The sequence below is a fragment of the Oryctolagus cuniculus genome, chromosome 6 (genome assembly GCF_051225735.1).
Source record: "Oryctolagus cuniculus isolate XC-2025 breed Fujian yellow rabbit chromosome 6, ASM5122573v1, whole genome shotgun sequence".
Classification (NCBI taxonomy): Eukaryota; Metazoa; Chordata; class Mammalia; order Lagomorpha; family Leporidae; genus Oryctolagus; species Oryctolagus cuniculus.
The window spans coordinates 18,883,817-18,908,078 of record NC_142872.1 but is presented as its reverse complement, the minus strand read 5'-3'; the positions used below and the strand labels follow the sequence as shown (position 1 = coordinate 18,908,078).

At 44.7% G+C, this 24,262-nt stretch overlaps 1 protein-coding gene and 1 long non-coding RNA gene across 5 annotated transcripts in view; one reads left to right on the top strand and one right to left on the bottom strand.

The window, feature by feature from the left end:
- LOC138850135 (uncharacterized) overlaps positions 1-8,522 on the bottom strand; it is an 85,341-nt gene extending 76,819 nt beyond the window's left edge. For 2 of the 3 annotated variants that reach the window (XR_016235343.1, XR_016235344.1), the window contains exons 1-2: positions 8,387-8,522; positions 329-385 (exon numbers count right to left, since the gene is read on the bottom strand). This is a non-coding gene — a long non-coding RNA (uncharacterized LOC138850135). Of the gene's footprint in view, positions 1-328; positions 386-7,957; positions 8,086-8,386 lie in introns of those variants that run through there. The other variant, XR_016235345.1, reaches the window with a different exon arrangement.
- Positions 8,523-8,960: 438 nt separating this feature from the next.
- The window catches only part of FBN2 (fibrillin 2), a 236,114-nt gene continuing 220,812 nt past the window's right edge, over positions 8,961-24,262 (top strand). For both annotated transcript variants that reach the window (XR_016235341.1, XM_002710087.6), the window contains exons 1-5: positions 8,961-9,229; positions 10,010-10,092; positions 14,674-14,772; positions 18,507-18,602; positions 22,856-22,951. Coding sequence is in view for 1 of the 2 variants with exons in the window: in XM_002710087.6 (XP_002710133.2) it covers positions 8,976-9,229; positions 10,010-10,092; positions 14,674-14,772; positions 18,507-18,602; positions 22,856-22,951 (628 nt within the window). In the remaining variant the exon portion in view is untranslated. The remainder of the gene's footprint in view (positions 9,230-10,009; positions 10,093-14,673; positions 14,773-18,506; positions 18,603-22,855; positions 22,952-24,262) is intronic.

Below are 24,262 nucleotides of genomic sequence, written 5' to 3'. Positions count from 1 at the left end.
ACCCACAATCTACACCAGAGTGCCTGGTTTCAAGTCCATGCTCTGTTCTTGATTCCAGATTTCTGCCAATGCACACCCGGGAGGCAGCCCAAAATGGCTAAGCAGTTGGGTCCCTGGCAGGCTCGTGAGAGACTTGGATTGAGTCTCCAGCTCCAAGTTTCAACCTGGCCCAGTGACCAGCATTTGGGGAGTGAATCATTGGATGGAAGATCTGTCTGTCTGCATCTCAAATAAAGAAATACCCATATGAAATGTAACAGACTCAAATAGTCAAAAGAATTTTGAAAGAGAAGTTAGAGAACTATTAATAATTACTTTCAACACTTACCATTAGGCTACAGCAATCAAGACAGTCTGGTATTCATCTTTGATAAAGGAATCCAAGCTGTTCAATGGAAAAAGGAAAGCATTGTCAACAAACAGAACTACAACTGTTTTGCTTACATATACTCATAAATAAATTAAAAATGAGCATCTATAAAAACAGAAAATTAACCACTCTTTACATCCTACACAAAATTAACTTTGAAAGTATCATAGACCGGGTCTGGCACTGTGGTGCAGCGGGTTAACGTCCTGGCCTGAAGTGCCAGCATCCCACATGGGTGCTGGTTCTAGTCCCGGCTGCTCCTCTTCCAATCCAGCTCTCTGCTATGGCCCGGGAAAGCAGTACAAGATGACCCAAGTCCTTGGGCCCCTGCACCCACATGGGAGACCCTGAAGAAGCTCCTGGCTGCTGGCTTCAGATTGGCGCAGCTCTGGCAGTTGCGGCCAATTGGGGAGTGAACCATCAGATGGAAGACCTCTCTCTCTGCCTCTCCTCTCTCTGTGTAACTCTGATTTTCAAATAAATAAATAAATCTTTTTAAAAAAGTATCATAGACCGAACTATAAAAGCAAAACTCTACAGAAGAAAAGATGAGTTAGGTACTGATTTTTTATCTATAAACTGCTATTCACAAAATTATTATGAAAAGAGAGACTTATATCTCACCAAAATGTAAGACTTCTGTTCATCCACAGACACCATTATGAAAATAAATGACAGCTGCAGGCTGGTAGAAAATATGTGCAATTCCTATAATCTGATAAAGGCCTTGTATCCAGACTGCACAAACCATTTCTACAATTCAGCAATAAAAACTGAATAAAAAATCAGCAAAAAATATTTGAATAGACATTTCATAAAGGAAAGTACAGAAATGGCTGAAAATCACATGAAAAAGTACTTAACATCAATCAATCATCAAGGAAATAAAATTAGAATCAAAGCGGCATATACCACAATGTCATTAAAATGGCAAAGATGAAAAAGACTGACCGTACCACATGCTTTTGAGAAGAGGCAATCAAAACTCTCACACATTGCCAGAGGGTGTAAAATGGAATAAAAATTATAAATTGTTCTAATCATAATAAATTATTCTAATAGTTTCTCATAAAGTTAAAAATACAACTACTCTATTATAACCAGAAAATCCACTTTTAGGTAGAATTACTCATGAGAAATGAAAACCTAAGTGTATAGAAAGATGTATCCACAAACGCTGACAGAGGTTTTAAAAAGTTTGTCATCCAGGGAAAGGATAAACAAGTTTTAATTTAACAATTTCATATTTTTTCAACAATAAAAAGGAGTAAACCACTCATACATGCTACAATATAAATGAAATGTGAAAACTGTATGCTGAGTCAAAAAAGCAAGACATAAAAGAATGAGTACTGTATGGCTCAATTTATATGAAATTTTAAATAGGAAAACTAATCTAGAGTGAAGGAAAACCATACAATGATTGCCTCTGAGATGGGGGTAGAGTGGGAAGAGGATTAAATGGGAAACCGTGTAAGGGATCTTTCTCTCAAATGTTCCCTATTTTATTAGAAGAGATTACTAGGGTATGTGTCATTGTCATAACTCATCAAACTTTACACTTAATAAGTGTGCATTTCACAGTATGTAAATTTTTCCTCCATTTCCAGAGAAAAGGAAAAAAATACTTCCCAGGAGTAAGGTTTGAGTTAAGCCACAGTGGAGCTGAGCTCAGATGTTTCTTAACACAATATTTTTGCATGATTTGATTTGTGACCATTTGTTTATATTACTTTGATTAAAATTTATTTAAAGTATTCGTACAGACTTCCAACTTGAGATGGTAGAATAAAAACATCTAAAACTCTCCCTTTCCCCAATCCTAATGATAGAATAACAAATAGGACCAAACCAGTCAAAATACCTCAGGCTCAAAGAAAAGGGGAGCGCTTCATGCCATACAATTCAAAATGTGCAACTGAAAGAGAAAGGGAGGTTCCTTAAATTCACTATTTGATTCTTTGCAGTAAAACATTATTTCTAATCCAAAACCCAATACATATATGCAAGAAACATGAGTGACAAGTTTCAAAAAATTATACTAAGATTGTCAAACACAGAGAAAGGTGACTCAATATACAAGGAACAAGGAAAAATATGAGGTTTAATTTGAATGCTCATGTGCTGATCAGAAACTCGAAAGAAAGGCATTAGCCACCGCTAACTGAACAAGAACTTGGATATATTACTGTACTGAATGAAATGAGTGGTTAGGAAGTGTCAGTAGGAAAGAACAAATACTGACTATGTTACCCCAGTATATGCCACAGGCAACACATTTAATCTAAAAGGTAACTAACAAAACAAGAAATTTCCTACAAACAGGATTTTGTTTAGTGGAATAACATAGTAAAGTATAAGACTAGTAAGAGTAGAGAACCTTAAAAAGAGATGAAACACAATACAGTAAAATGAAAACCGAAGATACAAAAAACCTATAAGGAAAACCAAACCAAACCCCCAAATGGCTAAATTTAACAAGTATAAACTTGGCTATGACAGAATTACCAACAAAGACATAATCACACCTAGAATGGAAGAAAAGCCAGGGAGAGTGAAACAAGTGAGTGGCAAATAATAGAGCAGGCAAAGAGAATTTATGTCACTGGAGTGAGGAATGCAAACAAGACAATTTTCCAAAAAATGCAAAGAATTAAATCTGTAGAACAAATATTTTATATATATGTATATATATATTCCAGGGAAAAATCATAAATTCATGCAATCATGAATTCCTCCCTAAGTTCACAGAAATTCAACAATAACAGGAGCATTCTCCAGGCAGAAAACCTGTATCAAGTGCAGTGGGGATAGGAGGGAAAGATCAGGTTGGCCCCATAATGGCCCACAAGCATAATCAATGCTGTGAGAAAAAGTTGCAGTGGTGTCCAAAGAGCTAATGAGAACAAATGTCACTCTAAAACATTGTGATTTATCCTCAGACCAACAATTTATTCAGATATAAAACCAAATGGTAGACACTCTCAAGCAACAGGCATTTAAAATAGCTTTTATAAACCAAACAATCAAGTATACAAGGATGAATCATTCTTGGAGAAGAAAAGCAAAGCAATGAGAACATCAATATATTTTACTCATGTACGAAATAAGAAAAGGAAACACAGCAACATGGAGTTAAGTTAAACATTATGCAGGGCTGGTGCAAATGAAAGAAAACGACAAAATAATATAAGCGCAGGAAAAGAAATAAAACTGCAAAATAGGGGCTGGCGCCATGGCTCACTTGGTTAATCCTCTGCCTGTGGCGCTGGCATCCCATATGGGCACCTGGTTCTAGTCCCAGATGCTCCTCTTCTAGTCTAGCTCTCTGCTGTGGCCAGGGAAGGCAGTGGAGGATGGCCCAAGTGCTTGGGCCCTGCACCCACGTGGGAGACCAGGAGGAAGCACCTGGCTCCTGGCTTCGGATCGGCACAGCGCCAGCTGTAGCGGCCACTTGGGGAGTAAACCAATGGAAGGAAGACCTTTCTCTCTGTCTCTCTCTCACTGTCTTTAACTCTGTAAAAAAAAAAAAAAAAAAAACTAAGAACTCTAATGCCTCTGCCCTATTTCCAATTCACCCCTAATGGATAACTACAGGACAGTGTTGTCTTGGTTAATTATAAACTGTGAAAATAGTAATAATACAATCCAAACTTTGGTGAAAGAAATTTACTGTATTTCTCACTTTTCTTAGTGATAAATAGCCATTTCAAGGTGAGTAAATCAGTAAGTGGTGGTCTAAGTATATTGTTTGTTATGTAAAGGGATTCATCAGAACAAAAATAATAAAATCGCAAGGTCAAAATGAGAAAAGAGATAGTAGGAAGTACAGTGTGCTATCTGATCCTGATAGAGGACACCAACAAATACAGTCTAAAACTGCTGTATCAGAAAATAATGCTTAAAATGTAGAATCTGATCGAAGTTTTCCTACCAATATCTTTAAAAAATTATTTAAACCTTCCAATTACAGTGAGCCTTAAAGTTGGGTAGTATCAGCTGTCTGACTTTGCTATTCTTCAGGACTGTGTTGAATTTTCTGTCTTTTGCCCTTTCATAGAAACTTGAGAATCTGTGTCCACACCCATAAAATAATTTGCAGGAATTTTAATTGGCATGGGGGTGATTACACAGATAAAATGTAAAGAGACACCTTAACATGATTTAGTCTTCCAATCAATGAACAAGGAGTGTCACTACTTATTTACAGTTTTTATTTATAGTTTTATTTATAGTTTTCCTCATATACATACTGTACACATCGTGTTAGAGTTCTACCAAAGTTTTTTAACTTGACAGTTGTTCATGGGTGGAAGAAGTAAGGCAATTGACTTTTCTAATTGACCTTGCATCTTGCAACCCCAGTATCATCAATTATTAGTTCCAGGAGCCTTTTCTTGATTCTTTAGGATTCTCTACATAGATAATCATGCCATCTGCCAACATAGTTTTATTTCTTCCTTCCCAATCTGCTTACTTTTATTCTGCTTTCTTGTCTTAGTACAGTGTTAAACAGGAGTGGTGACGGGGACATCCTTGCTTTGTTCCCAATCCTGGAACAATCCCAATCTGAATCTTCCCGACTTGGATAATAGTCCGTTTCTCATCATTATGTATGAAGCAACCTGGAAGTTTCTTCTAGAGGTTCTTTATTAAGTTCAGAAAATCCCTGTGTATTCTTAGTTTGCTGGGAGGTTTTGTTTAATCAAAAACGGTATTGGATTTTGTCAAATGCTTTTTATTATGAAGGGGTATTGTACTGATATGATCATTAGATTTTTCTTCTTTGATGTAACTGATTAGTTACTTTTTAAATGTTGAGCCAATCTTTTATGCTTGGAATCAACGTTCATGGGTCACAGTGTGTAATTCTTTTTATACATTGTTGTATCCTATTTGCTGCTATGTTGTCCAGGGTTTCCACATCCATGTTCATGAGAGATGTTTGTAATTTTCTGGTCCTGTCTCTGGTTTAGATATTAGGTAAAGGCTGGTCCCATGGAATGTCAGGAAATGTTCCTTCTGCTTATTTTCTATATTATACAATGGCAGTATTATTTGCTCCTTGGACTGTTGGTAAAATTCTATTGAACTTGTAGAAAATACTACTGAAAAATCATTTGAACTAACACTTTCTCTTTTAGAAAATTGACTGTTTCTTTAGTAGCTATAAGCCTGATCATATGAATTATTTATCTCAACATGAGTACTGCTGGTTGATGTCCTTCAAGGCATTACACGCTTCATTTATTAAATCTGCAGCACAGAACTGTTCATAGAAATCTTTTTTTTTTGTCCTTTTAATATCCATGGGATAAGCAGTGGTGATTCTCTTTCATCTACGATGACAGCAAGCTCTGTGTCCTCTCCGTTCCCTTGGTAAGCATGGTTACAGATGGACCAACTTTACTGTTCTTTTCAAAGAACCAGTTTTTTGTTCTAGATGTTTTCCAGTCTACACTTTATTTGATTTCTGCTGTAATTTTCATTGTTTCTTTTCTTCTATTTACTTTAGATTTAATTTGCTCTTCTCCCAGTTTCCTAAATAGAAACTTAGATTACAAACGCTAGACTTCTCTTCTTCCCTAAGGGAACATTCAGTGCTATAAATTTCCCTCTGCACACTGCTTTCACTGCATCTCACAACTTTTGCTAAGTTGTATTTTCATTTAGTTCAAAATACTCTTTGTTTATACTTTCTTTTTGACATTTGTTACTTAGAAGTACATTATATAATCTCCATTTATTTTAGGATTTATAAACAGAATTTACATCATTTTAAGTGTATAATTCAGTGGCATGAAGTGAACCACATTTGTGTGTCATTATTCATTTCCATAACTTCTTCATCATCCTAAAACTCTGTATACATTAAATAACTCATCACACTCAACTTTACCCCACCCCTGATAAACTTTGTCTTAATGAACTAATGTATCTGCATCTTGCCTTTTAAAAATATTTAACTATATATGCTAAAGATCACTACATAAGAGAAAAGAGAATTCTTCCTCATCCAGTTTTTGCAGCTGCACAGTAGCCCAATGAACGGATTAAACCCTAGTTCATCAGTTCCTTACTAATAGGATGTGTTTCTTGTCTTTTGGTATTACAGTGCTACAACGAACAATCTAATGTACCAATTATTGACATTTTTTATTTGCATGTTTCAATATAGATTCTTAAAAGTTGAGTAGCTAGGTGAAAGAGTAGAGGCATATGCAACTTTAGAGCATTTGGATTTAATAGGATGGAGAACGATGAACTCATCTAAGTTTTAAATGATGACTTAAAGGTTTCATGAAAACACTTCCCCAACCCTAGAGATAGTTCTTCATTTAGCTCTTGCAGTTAAATCATTTTGTTTGAAGAAAAGTAGATGAAAAACACCTCTGTGACTCTAATATCTTTGGATTTTAACAAATTAGTGAACTCCTAATTTTTCTTCTGCTTTATAAGACTAATTCTAAGAAGGGTTACTGCCTTAAGACTATATCGGGGAACTAAAGAAGGGTGGTGTGCCAATTCTCAGAGAACGTTGGCTGTCAAATAGCATATCTGCGCGGTTTGGGCCAGGTTACTATTTATATAACATATACGTGTATATACACATGTACATATATACAAATGCCATTCCCCCCCCCCCCCTTTAATCTAAGGTTCCCCAGGCCAGGCCTGGATAATTCAGTCTCAGCTCCCTCTTGTAGTTCTCCAAACTGTGCTTGGATGGTCATTCTCCGTTTTCAGGGGGGCCTGACCTTTATAAATTCCACTGACGGAGAGAGGACCTCCTGTGGCAGGGCCACAAACGAAGACCCCAAAGCGGGGGTGCAGAGGCGCCCTAGGGGTACAGACAGTCGCTGCACCGACTGCTGGGGTTTCATCACACAGCAGAAGGGCGCGAGCCCCCTTTACCCGCCACGACACCGCCTCCCTGGCGCAGGACCCCGTGGGGTCTCCAATCCTTCCCGGAGGCAAACCCCGGCGGAGTCTGGCCCGGGGTCGCCCCGCGTGGGCGTCCAGGACCGCGGCGCCGGAGCGCAGCCCAGGGCCCCCGCGGGCGCGGGCGCGGGCGCTCTGAGGGCAGCGGAGGGCGCGCCTCCCTGTGGAAACGCCCGGTCTCTCGGCGGGACAGCTCCCGGTGGGCCGGTGGGCCGGTGGGCGCGGGCAGGCCCGGCCTCCTCACACCGAGGCCGCAAGCGACTCCCGCGCGGGCTGCAGCTCCCCACAGCCGGCCCGGGGACCGGCTCCGCGCAGAAGCCCTCCTCGTGGCTAACCTTGCGGCCGCCGGCCTGAGGGGCCGTGCGCCTCCGGGTCCAGCGCGCGTTTAGGGACCCTCGCCTCGAGGCGAGGGCGGCGGCTGAGGAGGGGTGAGGGGGAAGGGGAAGGGGCTGCTGCCTGCGTCCCCAAATCCGGAGCGTCGCGCCCCCTCCCCCGCCGTCTGCGCGCTTTGTACAGGCAGTCAAAACAGCGGCGGCCCGCCGAGGGGGACGGGAAGCCCGGCCGCCGCCGCGTCCCTCCGCCGGCCCCCGGACCCCCTCCCCGCCACCGCGGCCCTCCCTCCCCTTCCCCACTTCTCGCCCTCACCTCGCCCCCATCCCCCGCTCATTTCCTCTCGCACCCGGGCTCGCCAATCCCTCCTTCCAGGTCCCTCCGGCAGCCCCGGCCTTCCCCTCAGGCTCAGCCCCCTTCTCACCAATCTCCGTCCCCTCCCCTCCCCTCCCCTCCCTCCGCCCTCCCACCTCCCCCTTTCCTTCCTCCGCCCCTCCCCCACCGCGCTCCCCGCGGTCCTCCCCACGCCGTTGCCCCTCAGTCTGTCCCCGCCCACTCTGAGCCGGCCCCTAGGTCCGGGCTGCGCTCCACGTGTGGACCGCTGCGCCGCGGCCCCCACTGACAGCCGCCGCCCGCCGGCCCGCCCCGCGCCCCGCCGGGCCTCTAAAAGCCCCGCGCCGCGCCTCGACCGCCGCATCTTCCCCGGCGTCCAGCCGCCCGCCCGCTAGCCCGGGCCCCGCGCACCTCCGCCCGGCTCCACAGCCGCCGCCCGCCCGCGCGTCGCTGCCCCGAGGGACTCGGAGCGGGCGCGGAGCAGACCCTCTTATTCTCGCGGGGGCGACTTTTGTTCGCTCGCCTGCTTCTTTCTGGTGACTTCTAGCAGCTTTCCGCGATCTGTTCTGCCCCGGAGCGCACGGGAACCCGCTGCGCGCAAACCTTTTTTTTTTTTTTTTTTTTTTTTTTTTGCTTTCGAGGTCCGCTTTCTTTGTAACTTTACGCCGCGGCTGCTCGGGTTACTTTTGTAATTTCCCGCCCCCACCCGTTGGCGGTCCCGGAGTCGCTCGGGGCCGTGGCCTGGGGGATGCAACGTGGACCGCGCGGGGCTGCTGGACGCTCCGCCGCCGCGCCTCGCCGCCCACCGCGCTAGAGCCTGCGCCCCGCGCCCCGCGCCCCGCACCGCGGTCTGTCTGGGGCTCCCGCTGGGGCAGGGAGCCGGAGCCCGGGCAGCCGACGAAGGGCGCCGGAGTCCCTGACTTTTCTCCGGGCCGCACAGATTTTGTCTTTGGTAGCTCCCTCTCGGCGGGCCTCGGTCCGCGCGCTCTCGGCGCCGGCGATGGGGAGACGGCGGCGGCTGTGTCTCCAGCCCTACTTCGTGTGGCTGGGCTGCGTGGCGCTCTGGGCGCAGGGCACCGCCAGCCAGCCTCAGCCTCCGCCGCCCAAGCCGCCCCGGGCGCAGCCGCCGGCGCAACAGGTCCGGCCCGCAGCGGCGGGCTCCGAGGGCGGGTTCGTGGCCCCGGAGTACCGGGAGGAGGGCACCGTGGCCGCCAGCCGCGTCCGCAGGCGAGGACAGCAGGACGTGCTCCGAGGGTAGGTGGGCGGCCGGCTAGGGGCGAGGGCTGGGGGTCCCGGGTTGGCCGCTTCCCATCCCACTGCCTCCCTGACCCTTGTTCTGTTGGCCAGAGCCACAGCCCGCGCCGCCGGAGACCCGACGACCCCCAGGGGCGCCTCCCCACTTGGCTGCCGCAACCCTGCAGCTCTGCGGGCTGAGAGCCCTCCCTCGGGGGGAGGGAGGCCCGCGGGTAGGCCCGGGGTCCCCGAGTGCGGATCGCTGAGCGAGTGCAGAGCCCCGGTGCCGGAACGGGTTCCGACGGTGGGGCAGAATGCGGGCCCGGGTGCGCCCCGCGTAGCCCATAGCCGTCGGGGGCGCAGCTCCGAGCCTTTTGTTTGAGGATGTGTGCAGGGGGGTCTGCAGCTCGCTCTGCAGTCCTCAGCCCGAGCGCTCCACCTTCCGACGCGCCGCGCCTGACACGTCGGGGGCTGAGGTGGCCGTTGATGGAGTAGGAGTGGATTTGGGGAGAGGGCAAGGATTTCTGAAATGCAATATGTTCTCTTTGTTCTCTGCATCCGGAGGCTGGAATCGCAGCAAATTACACGTTCTCCTGTCTGTTCAGCCCTTTATAAAGGCAAGCGAGGGAAGACTGGCTCCCCCACGCCTGCCCCCCACCAAACGCCAAGAATTTGGGTGGTTTGGGCGTGTTTGTTCTGAAACCTGCCCGGTGGGACTTTGCATTAGGAAGACTGCAGCAGTGTCGCTGCGCACCCTGCACCAAGCCCCCACGCAAGCATGACCACTCTTGTCTCTGCCAGGCCCAACGTGTGCGGCTCCAGGTTCCACTCCTACTGCTGCCCGGGATGGAAGACGCTGCCTGGAGGGAACCAGTGCATTGTCCGTGAGTGCTGGGCTGGGGTCGCAGCGGGGGGCCTTCAGCTGGGGGACGCAGAGTTGCCCATGAGATTTAGCGGCCTCCAGGAGGAATCACCTGGACCTGCGCGGCTCCCTTGCAGAGGCTTGGAAGCAGCAGCCGGCTTGTGTCCCTGCAGGCTTCCTGCCCTGACCCTGTTGAAGGGCAGTGGTGATAAAGGCTCCGAAGATACTTGGAACTTTTCTCTCCGTGTCTGTAAATACAGACCAAGGAAGAGTAGGACAGTCTCCTAGGTAACTCAAAACCAGTTTTTCTTAAAAAAAAAAAAAAAAAGAAAAGAAAAGAAAAAAAAAAAGGAGAAATTCAGATCAGACCACAATGGTGTTAGGTACATTGTCTGGCTTTTGATTCTGTACGAGGTTTGGGCCTTAAAGTCAAGCTTTCCTTGGGTCTTTATACAGAGCCCAGCTCTAGTTCCATCGCAACAGCTACCTAACACACGTGCAGGAGCTCTGCTGCCAATTGAGAGCTGACCCAGGTGAACCAAAGACTTCAACAGAAGTGGCCTTTTTTTCCTTCTCTTTCTGGAAGGTGTGTGATTGTGAGGTTTCTAGACCCCAAATCTCATACAGCCATTTCCAAGGTGTGACTCTTACCACTTATTCTGCATGCCAGACCTTAAACATGTTCATGGTTTTATTTAGTTCCCAGTGTGTGCACCCAGCGCCTCTGAGTTGTAACTGGAAAGCTGGGTAGTTCTCAGCCCCACAGTCACGGGCTGGAGGTTGTCTTTCCTCACCTGTGGGTGAAGTTGGGCCCTGAAGTGTGGCTGGCCTTGTGCAGGAGAACTGGTGTCATAGACAGTACTGCCTTGACTTTGGAGTGACCCCAGCCTTCGCCAGGCAAGAGATAATTGTACAGCTGTGAACAGAGGAAGAGGGCAAGCCACACCAGCCAGGGGATAATATGGATGTAGCAGCATCTCAAACTCTATACTTAACTGGTTTTGTGGGTTTTGAGATAGACCCTTAATGCTATTTCTGGTCACTTTTCAAAAAGGAATGAACTCTGAGGGTGCTGAAGAGTGGTTTCATCTTTTTTTTTTTTTTTCCCCTACCCTGAAGCCCCACAATCTGCAGTAATGAGGCTAATATGGAAAACAGCAATGTGTTCTTTAAAATGATTCATAAATATTTTAAATAGACGCCCTTATGGTATGCCTTTATTTTTATTAAAAAGGAAGCGTGTTGCAGTCTTTTCTTCTAACACAGAAGTCCTGTGTGAAGCATTTGTCCAGGGTGCAGTTACGTATTCAAGCCAGTAGGGATGACCATGGCCACTTTAAACTTACAAGGTTTCCTAGAATCCCCAAACAGCTAACGTCACTCACCACACACCTGCCACACTAGCCGGGAGTGACTTGGGCGCTGAGGAAAATCTGACTCACTGAGTGTAATGAGTGTGACTGCCATTATTGAGTTGGAGTGCAGCCGAGGAGAAGGAATCGCTTTATGGTACGTGTTGAAAATCTGTAGTCAGATTTTATTGGATCAGAGTGGAATGGGAATTCCAGAGAGCAAAGCCTTCCAGAATATTTACAGTAGAAATATGTGTATGGCCCATTTAGAGTCAGCTTTGAGAGCTTTTCATCTTGGAGCAGCAGTGTGCCCTTTATTTGTTTAGAAGGTCAGCTTTGAAAATTTCACAGTATTGTAGCCTCCATTTCTATTACTGGAAATATTAGGGTGTTTATGAGACACACTGGAATTTGTATGTATCTGAAATCTACAAAAAGCATAAACTTTGAAATGATAGTGTTGGGTCTCCCAGAAACATTTACTACACTTGTATCAAGAGATATCTACAAAAATATCTATTATTAGCACATTAAAAAAGTATTCAAGTACCTGAGAGTATAAAATAGTGCCCCAACTAGAGGAAAAGTGTAATGCTTTTTATATTCTGTTGCATACATCTCACCAAACTTTTAATTTTTAACAGACTGCAATAATTCAATTATTTTGATATTTAAAATTATCTAGGAGGAGTTGATAACCAAATTAATATTATAAATTCAAACTCAAGAATTATATTTAATTCAAAGCTTCCCTCATCATAACAAATTATTTTATTGGATTTATCTATATTCCACCATTTAGCAAAAGACAAGCTCTGAGACAACTGACAAACAACAAATGAAATGCAAATTAGGAAATTAATTGTCTCATGTGTTTATCTCTGCAATCTGTGTGTGTAGAAAGGTTAAAATGGTCAACATTTAGAATTTTAATCTGTTTAGTTCTAAGATTCATGAGGAAGAATGTATTCAAAGAATGCATTTTGATTTGAGTCTCTGGTTATTAGTGTTCTTAATTGGATCTTGAAAAGTTCACTGAAATACTTTGAAACTTCCAGACACTTCTCTTTCTTGAAGATTTATTTATTTATTTAAAAGGTGGAGTTAGAGAAGGAGAGACAGTATGGGTCTCACCATATGGCCACAGCAGCTGGGCTGGGCCAGGCAGAAACCCACAGTCTGGAACCCATGCGAGGGGAAGGAGCCCAGTGCTTGCGCCATCTCCTGCTGCTTTCCCCAGCTCATCAGCAGGAAGTGGAGTCAGAAGTGGAGCTGCTGGAACACAAATAGCATCAGTATGGCACAGCTTAACCCTCCTTGGCACAACATCGGCCCCCAGGTCATTGTTTCTAGAAGGACAGAATTGACTTTTGCATTTTCCTTTGTTTTTTCCTTTTTGTAGAACAAGGCAAAGTTTCTTATTGGTCTGTCATAAAGTTATGCCATGAACCGCAATTTGGTCACTGGAATAACACTGGAAGGAGCTGGATTCAAAGCATTTGAGACCAGAAGGCCCATCAGCTCAGTAGAAACCTTCCATTTTATGTTATGCGAACACTGAACCCAGAGAGGGGGTGGGTTGTCGCTGGGCTTGCTGCGGGTCTGTGGCAGAGTGAGAACAGGACCTGGGACTTCTGAGGTGCTCCATACTCTTTCCCTGGCTATGCAGCTTCTCCCAGCATGCTGAAGTCACACCGCTGCACCAGGGCATTGTCTCCCTCTGTTATTGCATGGTTTTACTGTTGTGGGAGGGATGTATTTAGAGGAGGCATACCATCATCTGAGACAGGTGTGGAGAGAACAGGCCTAAGCACTCTTGTGTCTCCCTGGCTCACAGGTGTACACATTTGTAGCTGTCACAGGTAACTGAGGATGATCAGCCTCCTGCTCATCAGACTTTCACTGGTTTTAGGATCTGGGTGGGGGCACGTTGGTGCTCACTGAAGCATGCACTGAGTATCTAGTTGGTAGGGAGGAAGGAATTTTGAAACAAAACTATTTTAATGACCATTGGTCGTTGGAAAGTTACTGATGATCACAACTTTTTTAGTACATATAATAGTCAACTCCATGATGAGAATCATATTCATGCCTAAAATTAGTTTGTTTTTTTTTTAAATCAGCACACCAGGATATTTAACACTATTTCTGTTTATAAGCAGAACTTATGGAAACTGCGCATATTCTTTGAATATCAAAAGGCAACTCGGAGGAGTTAATTTGCTTACATCACTGGGGGGTCCCAGACCTCTGTGAAGGTTGCAGGACCCCTCCCCACCCCAGCAAAAGGTAGACTTGTATCTTGACAGAAATGTGGAGAGCTGGCTTGAGGCCTTTCCCAGACACTGTTCTTCCTGTCTTCAGGCCTCCAGTCATGGAGCTTACAAGTTAACAGATGTACTGAGTATGGACTAGATGTGTTGAGTACTGACCAGATACACAAAGCATTTCCTCTGTGCTCAGCTGTGGGTGCAGAGAGATCTCGGAGTTCCTGAATGTGCAGATGCTAAATTTGGAGAAGCCAGCCTATCTGCAGGCGCTCCACTCCAGGGTTGAGTGTCTGTGGGGTGTGTGTGTGTGTGTGTGTGTCACTGGGCCTCATGTTCTTGGCTGGGATGACCCTTGCACCTCTGTGTTCATCGGAAGCTCTGGCTCTTAGCTTTTTCTGGGTGGCAGTGATAGGCTCGGTCCTGCAGATAATATGGGAAAAGAAAGCTGGAGCAGGGGAGAGGGAGTCATTAAGAGGAATGAAGATTGATGAAGGGGCAGGTCAAATGCCAGCCGCGAAGGAATGTGCGTGGAACCCCTGAGGCTCTGCCAAGTCATTAGGGCCTGGAGCTCCGGCTCAGCCAGTTTCACATTCTCTGTCTCCTGTGAGGGGCCCTTACAGAGTGGGCTGTGTTCTCTAAGGTATGCCAGCGCTCTGATTCCCCAACCTTCCCAGCTCCCTGGGCATGAAGATTGTCTTCCTTTGATGAATTCTGCATTCAAGATGCCAGCCTTGAATGGAAAAGGCAGTGCATTGACAATAGAGTTAAAGAAACAGCATTAGGGAACGTGAGATAGCTTCATTGTTTGCTAAGGATACTGGTGAGGCAGACTGGCAGTTTATGACATATCTGAAGTTAGGTATTTTTGACATATTTTATATCAGGTTTTCAAGTTTGCTGTTTCAAAGTATAGCTTTCTTATTTGCAAAATGTGGTTCATTTTGTGATCATTCATTTGCTTTTCTGTTGTACTTTCTACAGCAATTTGTAGAAATAGCTGCGGAGATGGATTTTGTTCCCGTCCTAATATGTGTACGTGTTCCAGTGGCCAAATATCACCAACCTGTGGATCAAAATCAAGTATGTTTTTTTTTTATATTTACTTATTTATTTGAAAGACAACATTAGAGAGGCAGAGAGAGAAAGACAAAGGTCTTCCATCTGCTGGTTCACTCCCTACATGGCCCCAGTGGCTAGAGCCGGGCCATCCAAAGGCAGGAACCAGGAGCTTCTTCTGGGTCTCTGACACAGGTGCAGGGGCCCAAGGATGTGGGCCATCTCCTACTGCTTTCCCAAGCCATAGCAGAGAGCTGGATTGGAGGTTGAGCAGCTGGGACTTGAAACGGTGCCCATACGGGATGCTGGCACTGCAGTCAGTAGCTTTACCTGCTACACCACAGCACTGGGCCCTAAGTATGTTTTGTATATGTGGCCTTGTTTGCTTATTTCAAAGGCAGATTTTTATATATATAATATATACTTATACATATATTTATATATATAAATATACATGTATATGGGGGGAGAGAGAGAGATTGATAGAGATCCATCTTCCATCCACTGGTTCATTCCCCAAATGGCTGTTTGACCCAAGGCTGGGCTAACCCAAAGCCAGGAGCTAGGAGCTTCATCTGGGTCTCCAATATCGTGGCAGGGGCCCAAACACTTGGGTCATCTTCCACTGCTTTTCTCAGGCATTTTAGCAGGCAGCTGGTTGGGAAGTGGAGCAGCCAGCACAGGAACCCACACTTGTATAGGATGTTGGCTTTGCAGGCATTGACGTTACCTGCTATGCCACAACACCAGTCCCATCCTTAAGGTTTTGAGTAAATAGTCAATGTCCTTTCCAGAGAAGATGTACATCCTTGGTTGTTTTCCTCCAAGACTAGGTCTGTATTAATCTTCGATATAGAAATTTTTTGAGGCCTTTGGTAGCCTCAAACCTCAGTTCTGGTGTGGAAACTCTGTCTATGCAATAGAGGAGCCACGTATCAGTAGAGAAGTAATTCTTTGTACTAGCTGTAATATACCAGGTTTTAACTATGTGCTACATACTATTCTAAGTGTGCGACTGTATTACCTTAGTTAATTCTCATATTGTTATGAGATCCCATTATTAACCCATTTTACAGAGTAGCAAAGCAAGGCAGGTATACATGACTGCTTCAAGGTAACACACACTTCAATCCAGGTGTTCTGACAGCTAAAGCCGTAGACATAAACACTAAGCTCTATTACTCCTTTTCCTAAGCTATTGCAGCCCATTTCCTGCTTTGTGGGTTCACCAAGAACTAAGGAGAAGAGGATTGGGAATATAACAGAGATACTATGTACTCACTGTTTACTTTCCACATGTTAATTTATTTTGTTTTACATTTATTAACTCCAAACTCTGTGACATAACTAAGGGTGACTAAGAATCTACTATTTGTGATCCAGTTTGAAATTATTTAGTCCTTGGGGCCCAAATTTACCTTTTTAGGCCAGTACTTATAGTAATATTATAATAGAGTGGAGGAGGTGTTTATTTAGATGCTCAAATATTAAAGAAATGCTTTAAATCTGCGTTGTTTCAAATTGTGCTTGAATGAAATTGTTGTAGTTTTAATATTCCTTCCTACAGATTTCTCCTGTACAAAGTAGTGGAGAGTAGACCAGGAATAGACTGAAGATTCATGTAATGATTATCTTTGTCTTTTGATGAAATTTAAGATTAAAATTAGTCTACTTTTCTCTGAGGATAGCCAGTTTCCCAGCAGTTTTAACTCTGTCACTCAAATTCATCAAAACTTTCTTGATCATCCAGATGATGGCGTTTCTTCCACTACCCTTGCCTGATGGTCTGCAAGATGCTCTTGCCCAAATCTTCGTTCCTTGTTCTGAGTTTTCTCCTGCTTGTGCTCAGCAGGAAAGCCCAATCCTGGAGAAGTTTTAAATTCAGCATCTTAATTCCTCTGCCTGTACAGCTGGGTATTCACTGGCCCACTCGAATTTGTAATATGTAGGTTAGTGGGGAATCCATGCATTCATTTGGCCTTAGGTAATACCTACTTCTTTGCAATAGGAATTTTCTAACCCTTACAATCCTTATCCTGCCTTACATAACTAAAACTTTTAGCACTGTGAATCGCTCTCATCCCAAAATAGTCTTTTTCTTTGAAATACCCTTAAACTGCAGTAACATTGCTGGCCCACGGTGCTCCTTTTGGTGATTATATTTTTTTTTAGTTTCTTGTCATCAGCCTTGCATTTGAAGCTCGGTATTCATGAGTGTGTTTTCCTCCGTGGATGAACTCATTTACATACAAGGCTATGTCTTCGATTTCTGATATGTTGAGAATGATAGTACATACTAACTATCTCCAGAGTCCATCCTTCACTCCTGTGACTGTTTCCTGTTTGACATCTTTACTTGAAAGCATAGCAACATTGTAACACGGCCCTTGTTCAGCAGCTTGTCAGGGGTGAAATTCTTCACTCACTGCTGGCCAAGCACGCTTCCACTTTCCCCTGTCTCAGCAGATAGCACAGCCATCCACGCAGTGGGTAAACCACTTCTTCCCTTTCTCCACCTCAGCCCTTTTACCAAGCTCTGAGACTCCATTGGAAAATAAATCTCAAGTCCTTTTTCCCTTTCACCTCCACTGCTACAGTGTGGTTCAAGTAACCTTCCTTTCTTACTTGCACTCTTGAACCTACTAATCTCCTACACAGGCACTCTGATGTGGGCCATGAGCTTGGAGTCTTAACTGCTTTCACTAAGCTCTTACCCCTACTCTAACTTGTGGACCCTGTCAGTGACTCCCTGTTGCATATGACATACAGTGTAAACCCTTGAGTGGCTTCAACTTGGCTCTTCAAGGTGTTTTCCCCATCTGCTCGTGTTAATTATGAGAATCTTTCAGATCTTCAGAGGAAACCCTTTACTATCCTGAGATCTTTTTTTAAGGTATTTATTTATTTGGAAAGCAGAATTACAGACAGACAGAGATCTTCTGTCCAATAGCTCATTCCCCAAATGGTCACAACAGCCAGGGCTGGGCCAGGCAGAAGTCAGGAGCCTAGAAATCCATCCAAGTCTCTCATGTGGTGGCAGGGACGAAAGTATTTGGCTTCTTCTGTTGTTTTCTCAGGTGCATTAGCAAGCAGCTGGATGGAAAGTGGAGCAGCCAGGACTCAAACTGCAACTCAGGGGATGCTAGTGCTGCAGGTCACAGCTTGACCGGCTGCACCACAGCCCCAGACCGATCCTGCAGTCTTTTGATTTGCTGTTTGTCCTTCTTCTGAACTTCCTCCCTGGTGTTTCCCAGGCGTGGAAATTCTCATCCTTCAGACCTTGGCATAAATGTGGCACTAGTCTTGGCCTCATCTTATATCTGAGTTCCTCCTTGTCCCCAGGCTGTTTTCCTTCAGACAGTTTGTTACAGTCTGATTACTTTACTTGTGTTCTTTTTCCCTACTGGAATGCAAACTCCACTAGAAAGGGCCCAAGTGCATCAGCAGGCACTCAGCCACTGCATTCTGGAGCGTAGAGTGCCCCCTGCATGCCAGAAACCTTATCACTAGTTGTCACCTTCCGTTGGCTTCGCATAACACTGATCAAATGATGTATTTTAAATTCATACTGAATCTAAACATAACCAATACACCCATGAATGTACATAGGATGAATCATTGTAAAAATGGGTGCGAGGTGTAACATTTACTTCTTTAACATGTATTTGTCGGTGACTCGGATATTTTGTTCGTAGTTTTATCACTGTGACTCAGACTGTAATCGTGATTGACATTTGGATGTGTGTTGTCCTTTGCAGTTCAGCAGTGCAGTGTGAGATGCATGAATGGAGGGACCTGCGCTGATGACCACTGCCAGTGCCAGAAGGGATACATTGGAACTTACTGTGGACAACGTAAGGAACACTGGAGGAGACTGGATGGACTGGAATTTGATTTAGCAGGCATTTCCTATTAGGTTGTCATTTAAGGTCTTGTGAAGCCTATGATGCTTTGAAAAAAATAATTTTATGTAGTATGCCATGCCTTATAACTTAGTTTCTGATAAAGATTTATTTTATTTATTTGAAAGACAGAGTTGTAGAGAGAGGTAGAGACAGAGGGAGAGAAGTCTTACACTAGCTGGTTCACTCCTCAAATGGCTGCAGTGGCTGGAGCTGAGCCAATCCAAAGCCAGGAGCCAGGAGCTTCTTCTGGGTCTCCCACATGGGTGCAGGGGCCCAAGGACTTGGGCCATCCTCCACTGCTTTCCCAGGTGCATTAGCAGGTAGCACCTGGATTGGAAGTGAAGCAGTTGGAACATGAACTGGCGCCCATATAGAATGCTGGCACTGCAGGCCAGGGCTTTAACCCACTGTGCCACAGTGCCAGCACCGAGTGTCTCATGTTTAATCTAAGAATTCATCCAGTTATATTAGAATTTTTGAGTTGTAGAATGTAGATATTGTATACCTCCAACATTTTATCAAATTTGACAGATATCACAGGTAAATATTTATATTTTTAAAAACTAGCTCCATAACACATGCATACTTTCCTGAAAAATGGTAGAATTTGCTTTGATCTTTCTCTGTCTGTTCTACCTCTCTTCCCCTTTCTCTGCATGTGGATTTTTATAATATCTCAGAATTAATCCTGGCAGAGCCAGTTTCTTGACGTTTTGCTCATATGTATTTAATACCACATACAGGTTATGGGATGGTTTCTAAAAGCAGCTGTCATTATGAAAGATGAAGTTTTAACTCAGAAAAAGTATATCTTCACTGGTGTGCTAATCAAGAAATAATCTTCTAGCAAGGATCTAAGAATCGTAGTTCCTAGATTATGACACATCACCAGGGAATACTGCTCATTATTTTCCAAACTGTGAGTCTTTTGTGGGAATTCACATATTTTTAAGTACTTATGAGTACGAAGACGTGATATTAAAGAAGCTGCATAGTAAATAGTAAATGGTAAGACAGTCCCTTTGACTTCGTTTGCATTTTATCAGGTGCAGAGCATTGGTTCCCTGCCAATCTGATTTTATTGCACATCTATTTTACAGACACTAAAATTTGAGTTTCATAAACTTTTCACAACACAGGATATTATTTTCATTTTTTTTTATTCTTTTCATTTTTTAAACAGAAAACTCCTCTTAGCTCATGGCCTGTGGGCCAGGGTTTGTAGACCCCCTACATGGGTGGTTCTGAAGTTTGACAAAAGCTGTATGTAAAGGTGGCCTGAGGTTGACCAACGTTTGAGAAATAGATTATTTAGGAATTTAAGAGAATACAGTGCACTGAGGCCAGAATAAGTGGGGCCAATGTAATCAGTGTAATCACTGTTTTTTATAAGCAGTAAAAAACAAAAGTCTATTGTGAACACCATGTTTATAAGGTGCAGATTTTTACCCTTTTTTTTTTTTTTGTACCTTACAAAAAGTCAGGAGATGTGACTGAAACTCCATTTTGAAGAGTTCCATAGCCATAGAAGAGTCCTAGTCATCCTGCTGGAAACTCAGCCCTTTCTTCTGTAGGGTGACCATGGTAATGATTTCAGAATCACAGGGCAAATAGCCTTGCATCCACCGATCTTGCAGAGTGTTTGCTGAAATCTGCCCTGAAACCAGCCCTTTCCAGCCTGAATTTAGCCTCTGCACCTGTCTTGGCTGTGTATGTGTCTGTGTGCATGTGTTTCTCTGAAGCTCATGCAGGGCAAGCCCAGGTGGAGAGTCTCTTGCTGCTCTTTGCCCAGAAGTGGGAAGCTGCCCCGTGTGAGACCATTCTGGTGCTGACGCGCTTCCCAGTCAGAGGAATGTAAAAGGTGCTGGGTCAGAAACTCAGTGTACACCTGAGAAGTTGTTCTTTAGGTGACCCATGGGGTGCAGCTCTCTCAAGGTTTGTCTGAGTAGCAGAACATACAGTACAAGCAAAATACATAGCCAACACAATTATCAGTGTGGTAACTACTAGGTACCAGCTCAAGAAACATTTCAAGACACCTTTTGTGTTGTCTTACATGCAGAGACTGTTGTCGTCCTTAGTATGAAGAAGTAGGTACAGGGCCAACGCTGTGGCTTAGCAGGTAAAATCGCCACCTGCACTGCCTGCATCCCATGTGGGTGCCAGTTTTAGTTCTGGCTGCTCCACTTCCAATCCAGCTCTCTACTGTGGCCTGTGGAAGCAGTAGAAGATGGCCCAGGTGCTTGGGCCTCTGCACCCATGTGGGAGACCTGGAAGAAACTCCTGGCACCTGGCTTCGGATCAGCTCAGTTCTGGCCATTGTGGCCATTTGGGGAGTGAACCAGTGAATGGAAGACTCCTCTCTGTCTCTGCCTCTGCCTGTTTGTAACTCTGCCTTTCAAATAAATAATAAATCTTTTTAAAGAAAATAAGTAGGTACAACAGTTTTCAACTTGGATTCTATATAATTATTGGAAATGTTGTATTTGCTAACATGAGGATATTACATTTCAAGATCATAGCTACTTTCCCAGAAATGTAAATAATAATTAAAGAATTAATTTATTTGAAAGGCAGAGTTACATTGAGAGAAAGAGAGAGAGAGAGATCTTCCATCTGCTAGTTCAATCCCCAGTTGGCCACAATTGCCAGAGCTGGGCCAGACTGAAGTCAAGAGCTTGGAACTCCATTTCATCTACCATGTGGGTGGCAGGAGTCCAAGCACTTGGGCCATCTGTTGCTGCCTTCCCAGGTGCATTTACAGGGAGCTGAGTTGGAAGTGTAGCAGCCGGGATGTCGACTGGCACCCTTGTGGGATGCCAGTGTCACAGGAGGTGGCTTAACCCGCTATTCCACAACACCTGCCCCAGTATTGCTCTTTGGAAAGCATTCTTTGAAGCTGGGAGCTTCATCTGCGTCTTACGTGGTGGCAGAGGTCCAAACCCCTGGGCCATGTTCCATTGCTTTTCCCAGGCCATTAGCTGGGAGTTGGATCAGAAGTGGAGCAGCCAGGATGTGAGCTTATGTGGGATGCCAGTGTCTCAGGCCTTGGCTTTACTCCCTCTTCTACAGTGCTGGCCCTGCATCTGTTATTTTAGATCTGTGGGTTAAGTATTCTAGGCAGAGTGAAAAGCAAATTCAGAGAAACTGTGGCAGGAAGCAGACTTGTGTTGTCTGGAGTACAGTGGGAAGAGGGAACAGTGGGTCCGAGAGTGAGTTTAGGGCCTTACAGGCCAGAGAGAGAATGCCGGCCATATCCTAAATGTGATGGGAAGCAGTGGTGTGGGGTGGTCTGGCTGTGTTGAGACTGTACTGTAGAAAGGCCAGTTTGGAGGCCACTAGTGGTGCCGGCACATGGGGCTGCAAGTTGCAGGAGTTGAAGATGTGTTAAGTGCTTGAAGTAAGCCTTTGTTTTAGAATTAGAATCTATGGGAGGCAGAATGTGTTGATAGATGGACCAAGTGTGATGGGCAAAAAAAAAAAAAAAAAAAAAAGGGAAGATCAACAGTGATAGCTAGAGGATTTTGGTGGAGTCTGGCTGAATTGGTGATGTCATTTGGGCAAGATCGAACGGAGAGTGGATTGGGCAGAGAGCAAAGGGACTGAGGAGGAGGCTGCTATTCTCCATGTCCAGATTACTGCGGCAGGTGGGCAGGCACCAGACCAGAACAGGCACTGTGATAGGGAATGCAGGCATCCTGAGAGTTGATCTCAAACGTTGATGATCCTTTTTCACTAATTTTTCCTTTTGGTTTTACTTCTCCTATTTCCCTGTCCCTTTTTTCTGGCTCTGTTTACTTCTCCGATTTTTACATGTTCCTTTTATTTTGCCGTATCCCCTTGTTCCCTTAGCTGGGGTTTGCCTTTTTCCTATTCGTTTCTCCATATTTTCTTTATGTCCTTCCCTATGAAAAGTTACATTATGGGCGCAGAGAACAAGAATCTGACTGTGTGGCCAATTTTTGGGATTCTGATAAAAATAAAAACCTTTTGTGGAATGCTTGCTTATTAAAGTGGTTTGCTTAAATTAGGTACGTGTGTCTTCATTTGAGCTTAAACGTAATGACTGAAATCTGTGTTGCAAATTGTAACTTGTGCTTGAGTGTGTACATTTAATGCAGCAGCCTTTACTGGCAGCATCACTACCCAGCTCTTCTGCACTTGAAGGATGCCTGTCTAATGATTGCTGTTTTCCTGTACAGCTGTCTGTGACAATGGTTGCCAGAACGGCGGGCGTTGTATTGGACCTAACCGCTGTGCGTGTGTTTATGGATTCACCGGCCCGCAGTGTGAAAGAGGTAAGAAGACAGAAGGGCGATGAGAACCTCATTTGGAAGTAGTCTGTGTATTGTAAAAGTGGGTTTTGGGGTTATTCAATGAAAGTTCTAAGAAACCGGTGTTTCTGCTCTCCTCTGATTATGTCTGTACTTGAATGCTTACTGATTGTGAGATAGCAACAGAAGTGTCACCGGAGTGACCTGTTTGGGAGGCCAATTTGGGGCTGTGGTCTTGGATAGTGTTAACTAAGTGACTGATGGCAAATTGTAACGTGATGCTTAATTCACACTAGGAGTCTGTGTTAAAAAGAAGGGGGGAGGTGTCAGGATGTCCTTGGCTACAAGACTCTCAGAATCTGATGTCAACTGCTCAAAGCAATAAGGAAACATATTACATTCCATAACAAAAAGTACAAGGCTGGTGAGTTTCAGGTAGGATGTGATCAAGGCTTTCCCTCTGTTAACCCTTATTTAACTCTTCGTTTTGCCCTATCCTGGAGGATTTTTTTAGGTTAAAATGTGGCTCTCAGCAGTCACTGATGTGATATGCTCCTTGTTCATAGCTAGAAAACCAGTCCTCCAGCCGTAGGCCAGTGACAGCCTCTGGAGATGTTTTCTGTGCTGGTTGGTTTAAGGTTGAGTTTCTGAAACGGTGCATGGCACTGCTTGGTGTAGACTTGTCCTTGCAGCAGGGGATGATGTGAGTGTCCTCAGAGTTGTGTGGATGGGAGCGTTGGGCATCTGCCGGGCAGGGCAGCAGAGCCGGGGGACGCTGCAGGTGCACATCATCTATGCGAGCCGTGTTCATGGTGAGTGATGCCACTCAGAAACCAACTTACTGTGATTTGAATAGCAGTGAAACTACTGAAAATCTCCAGCACAGATGCACAAAGTGACCTAATACTTACATCCTAACGGCAAGTGGTTTACCATGACATGCCAAAGAAGTTTAACTTAATAAAATGTGATATGGAGCATAGGTATTTAGTCTAGTGCTTAAGATGCTCACGTTCCACATTGGAGTACCTGGATTTGATTCCCGGTTCTGGCTGCTGGCTCCAGCTTCCTCCCGGTGAGGACCTGGGGAGGAAGTGGTCATGGCTCAGGTTACTGACTGCTGCCCACATGGAAAACCTGGAGTGTGTTCCTGAATTCCAGCTTTGGCTCTGGCCCAGCCCTAACCTTTGTAGGCAGTTGGGGAGTGAACCTGCAGATGAGACATCAATCAGTCTCTCTCTCTCTCTCTCTGTCGTATTCTTTCTCTTTCTCCATGCCTCCCTCTCTTTCTGACTCTAAATAAATAAGTAAATAAAGAAATACATTTTAAATGTG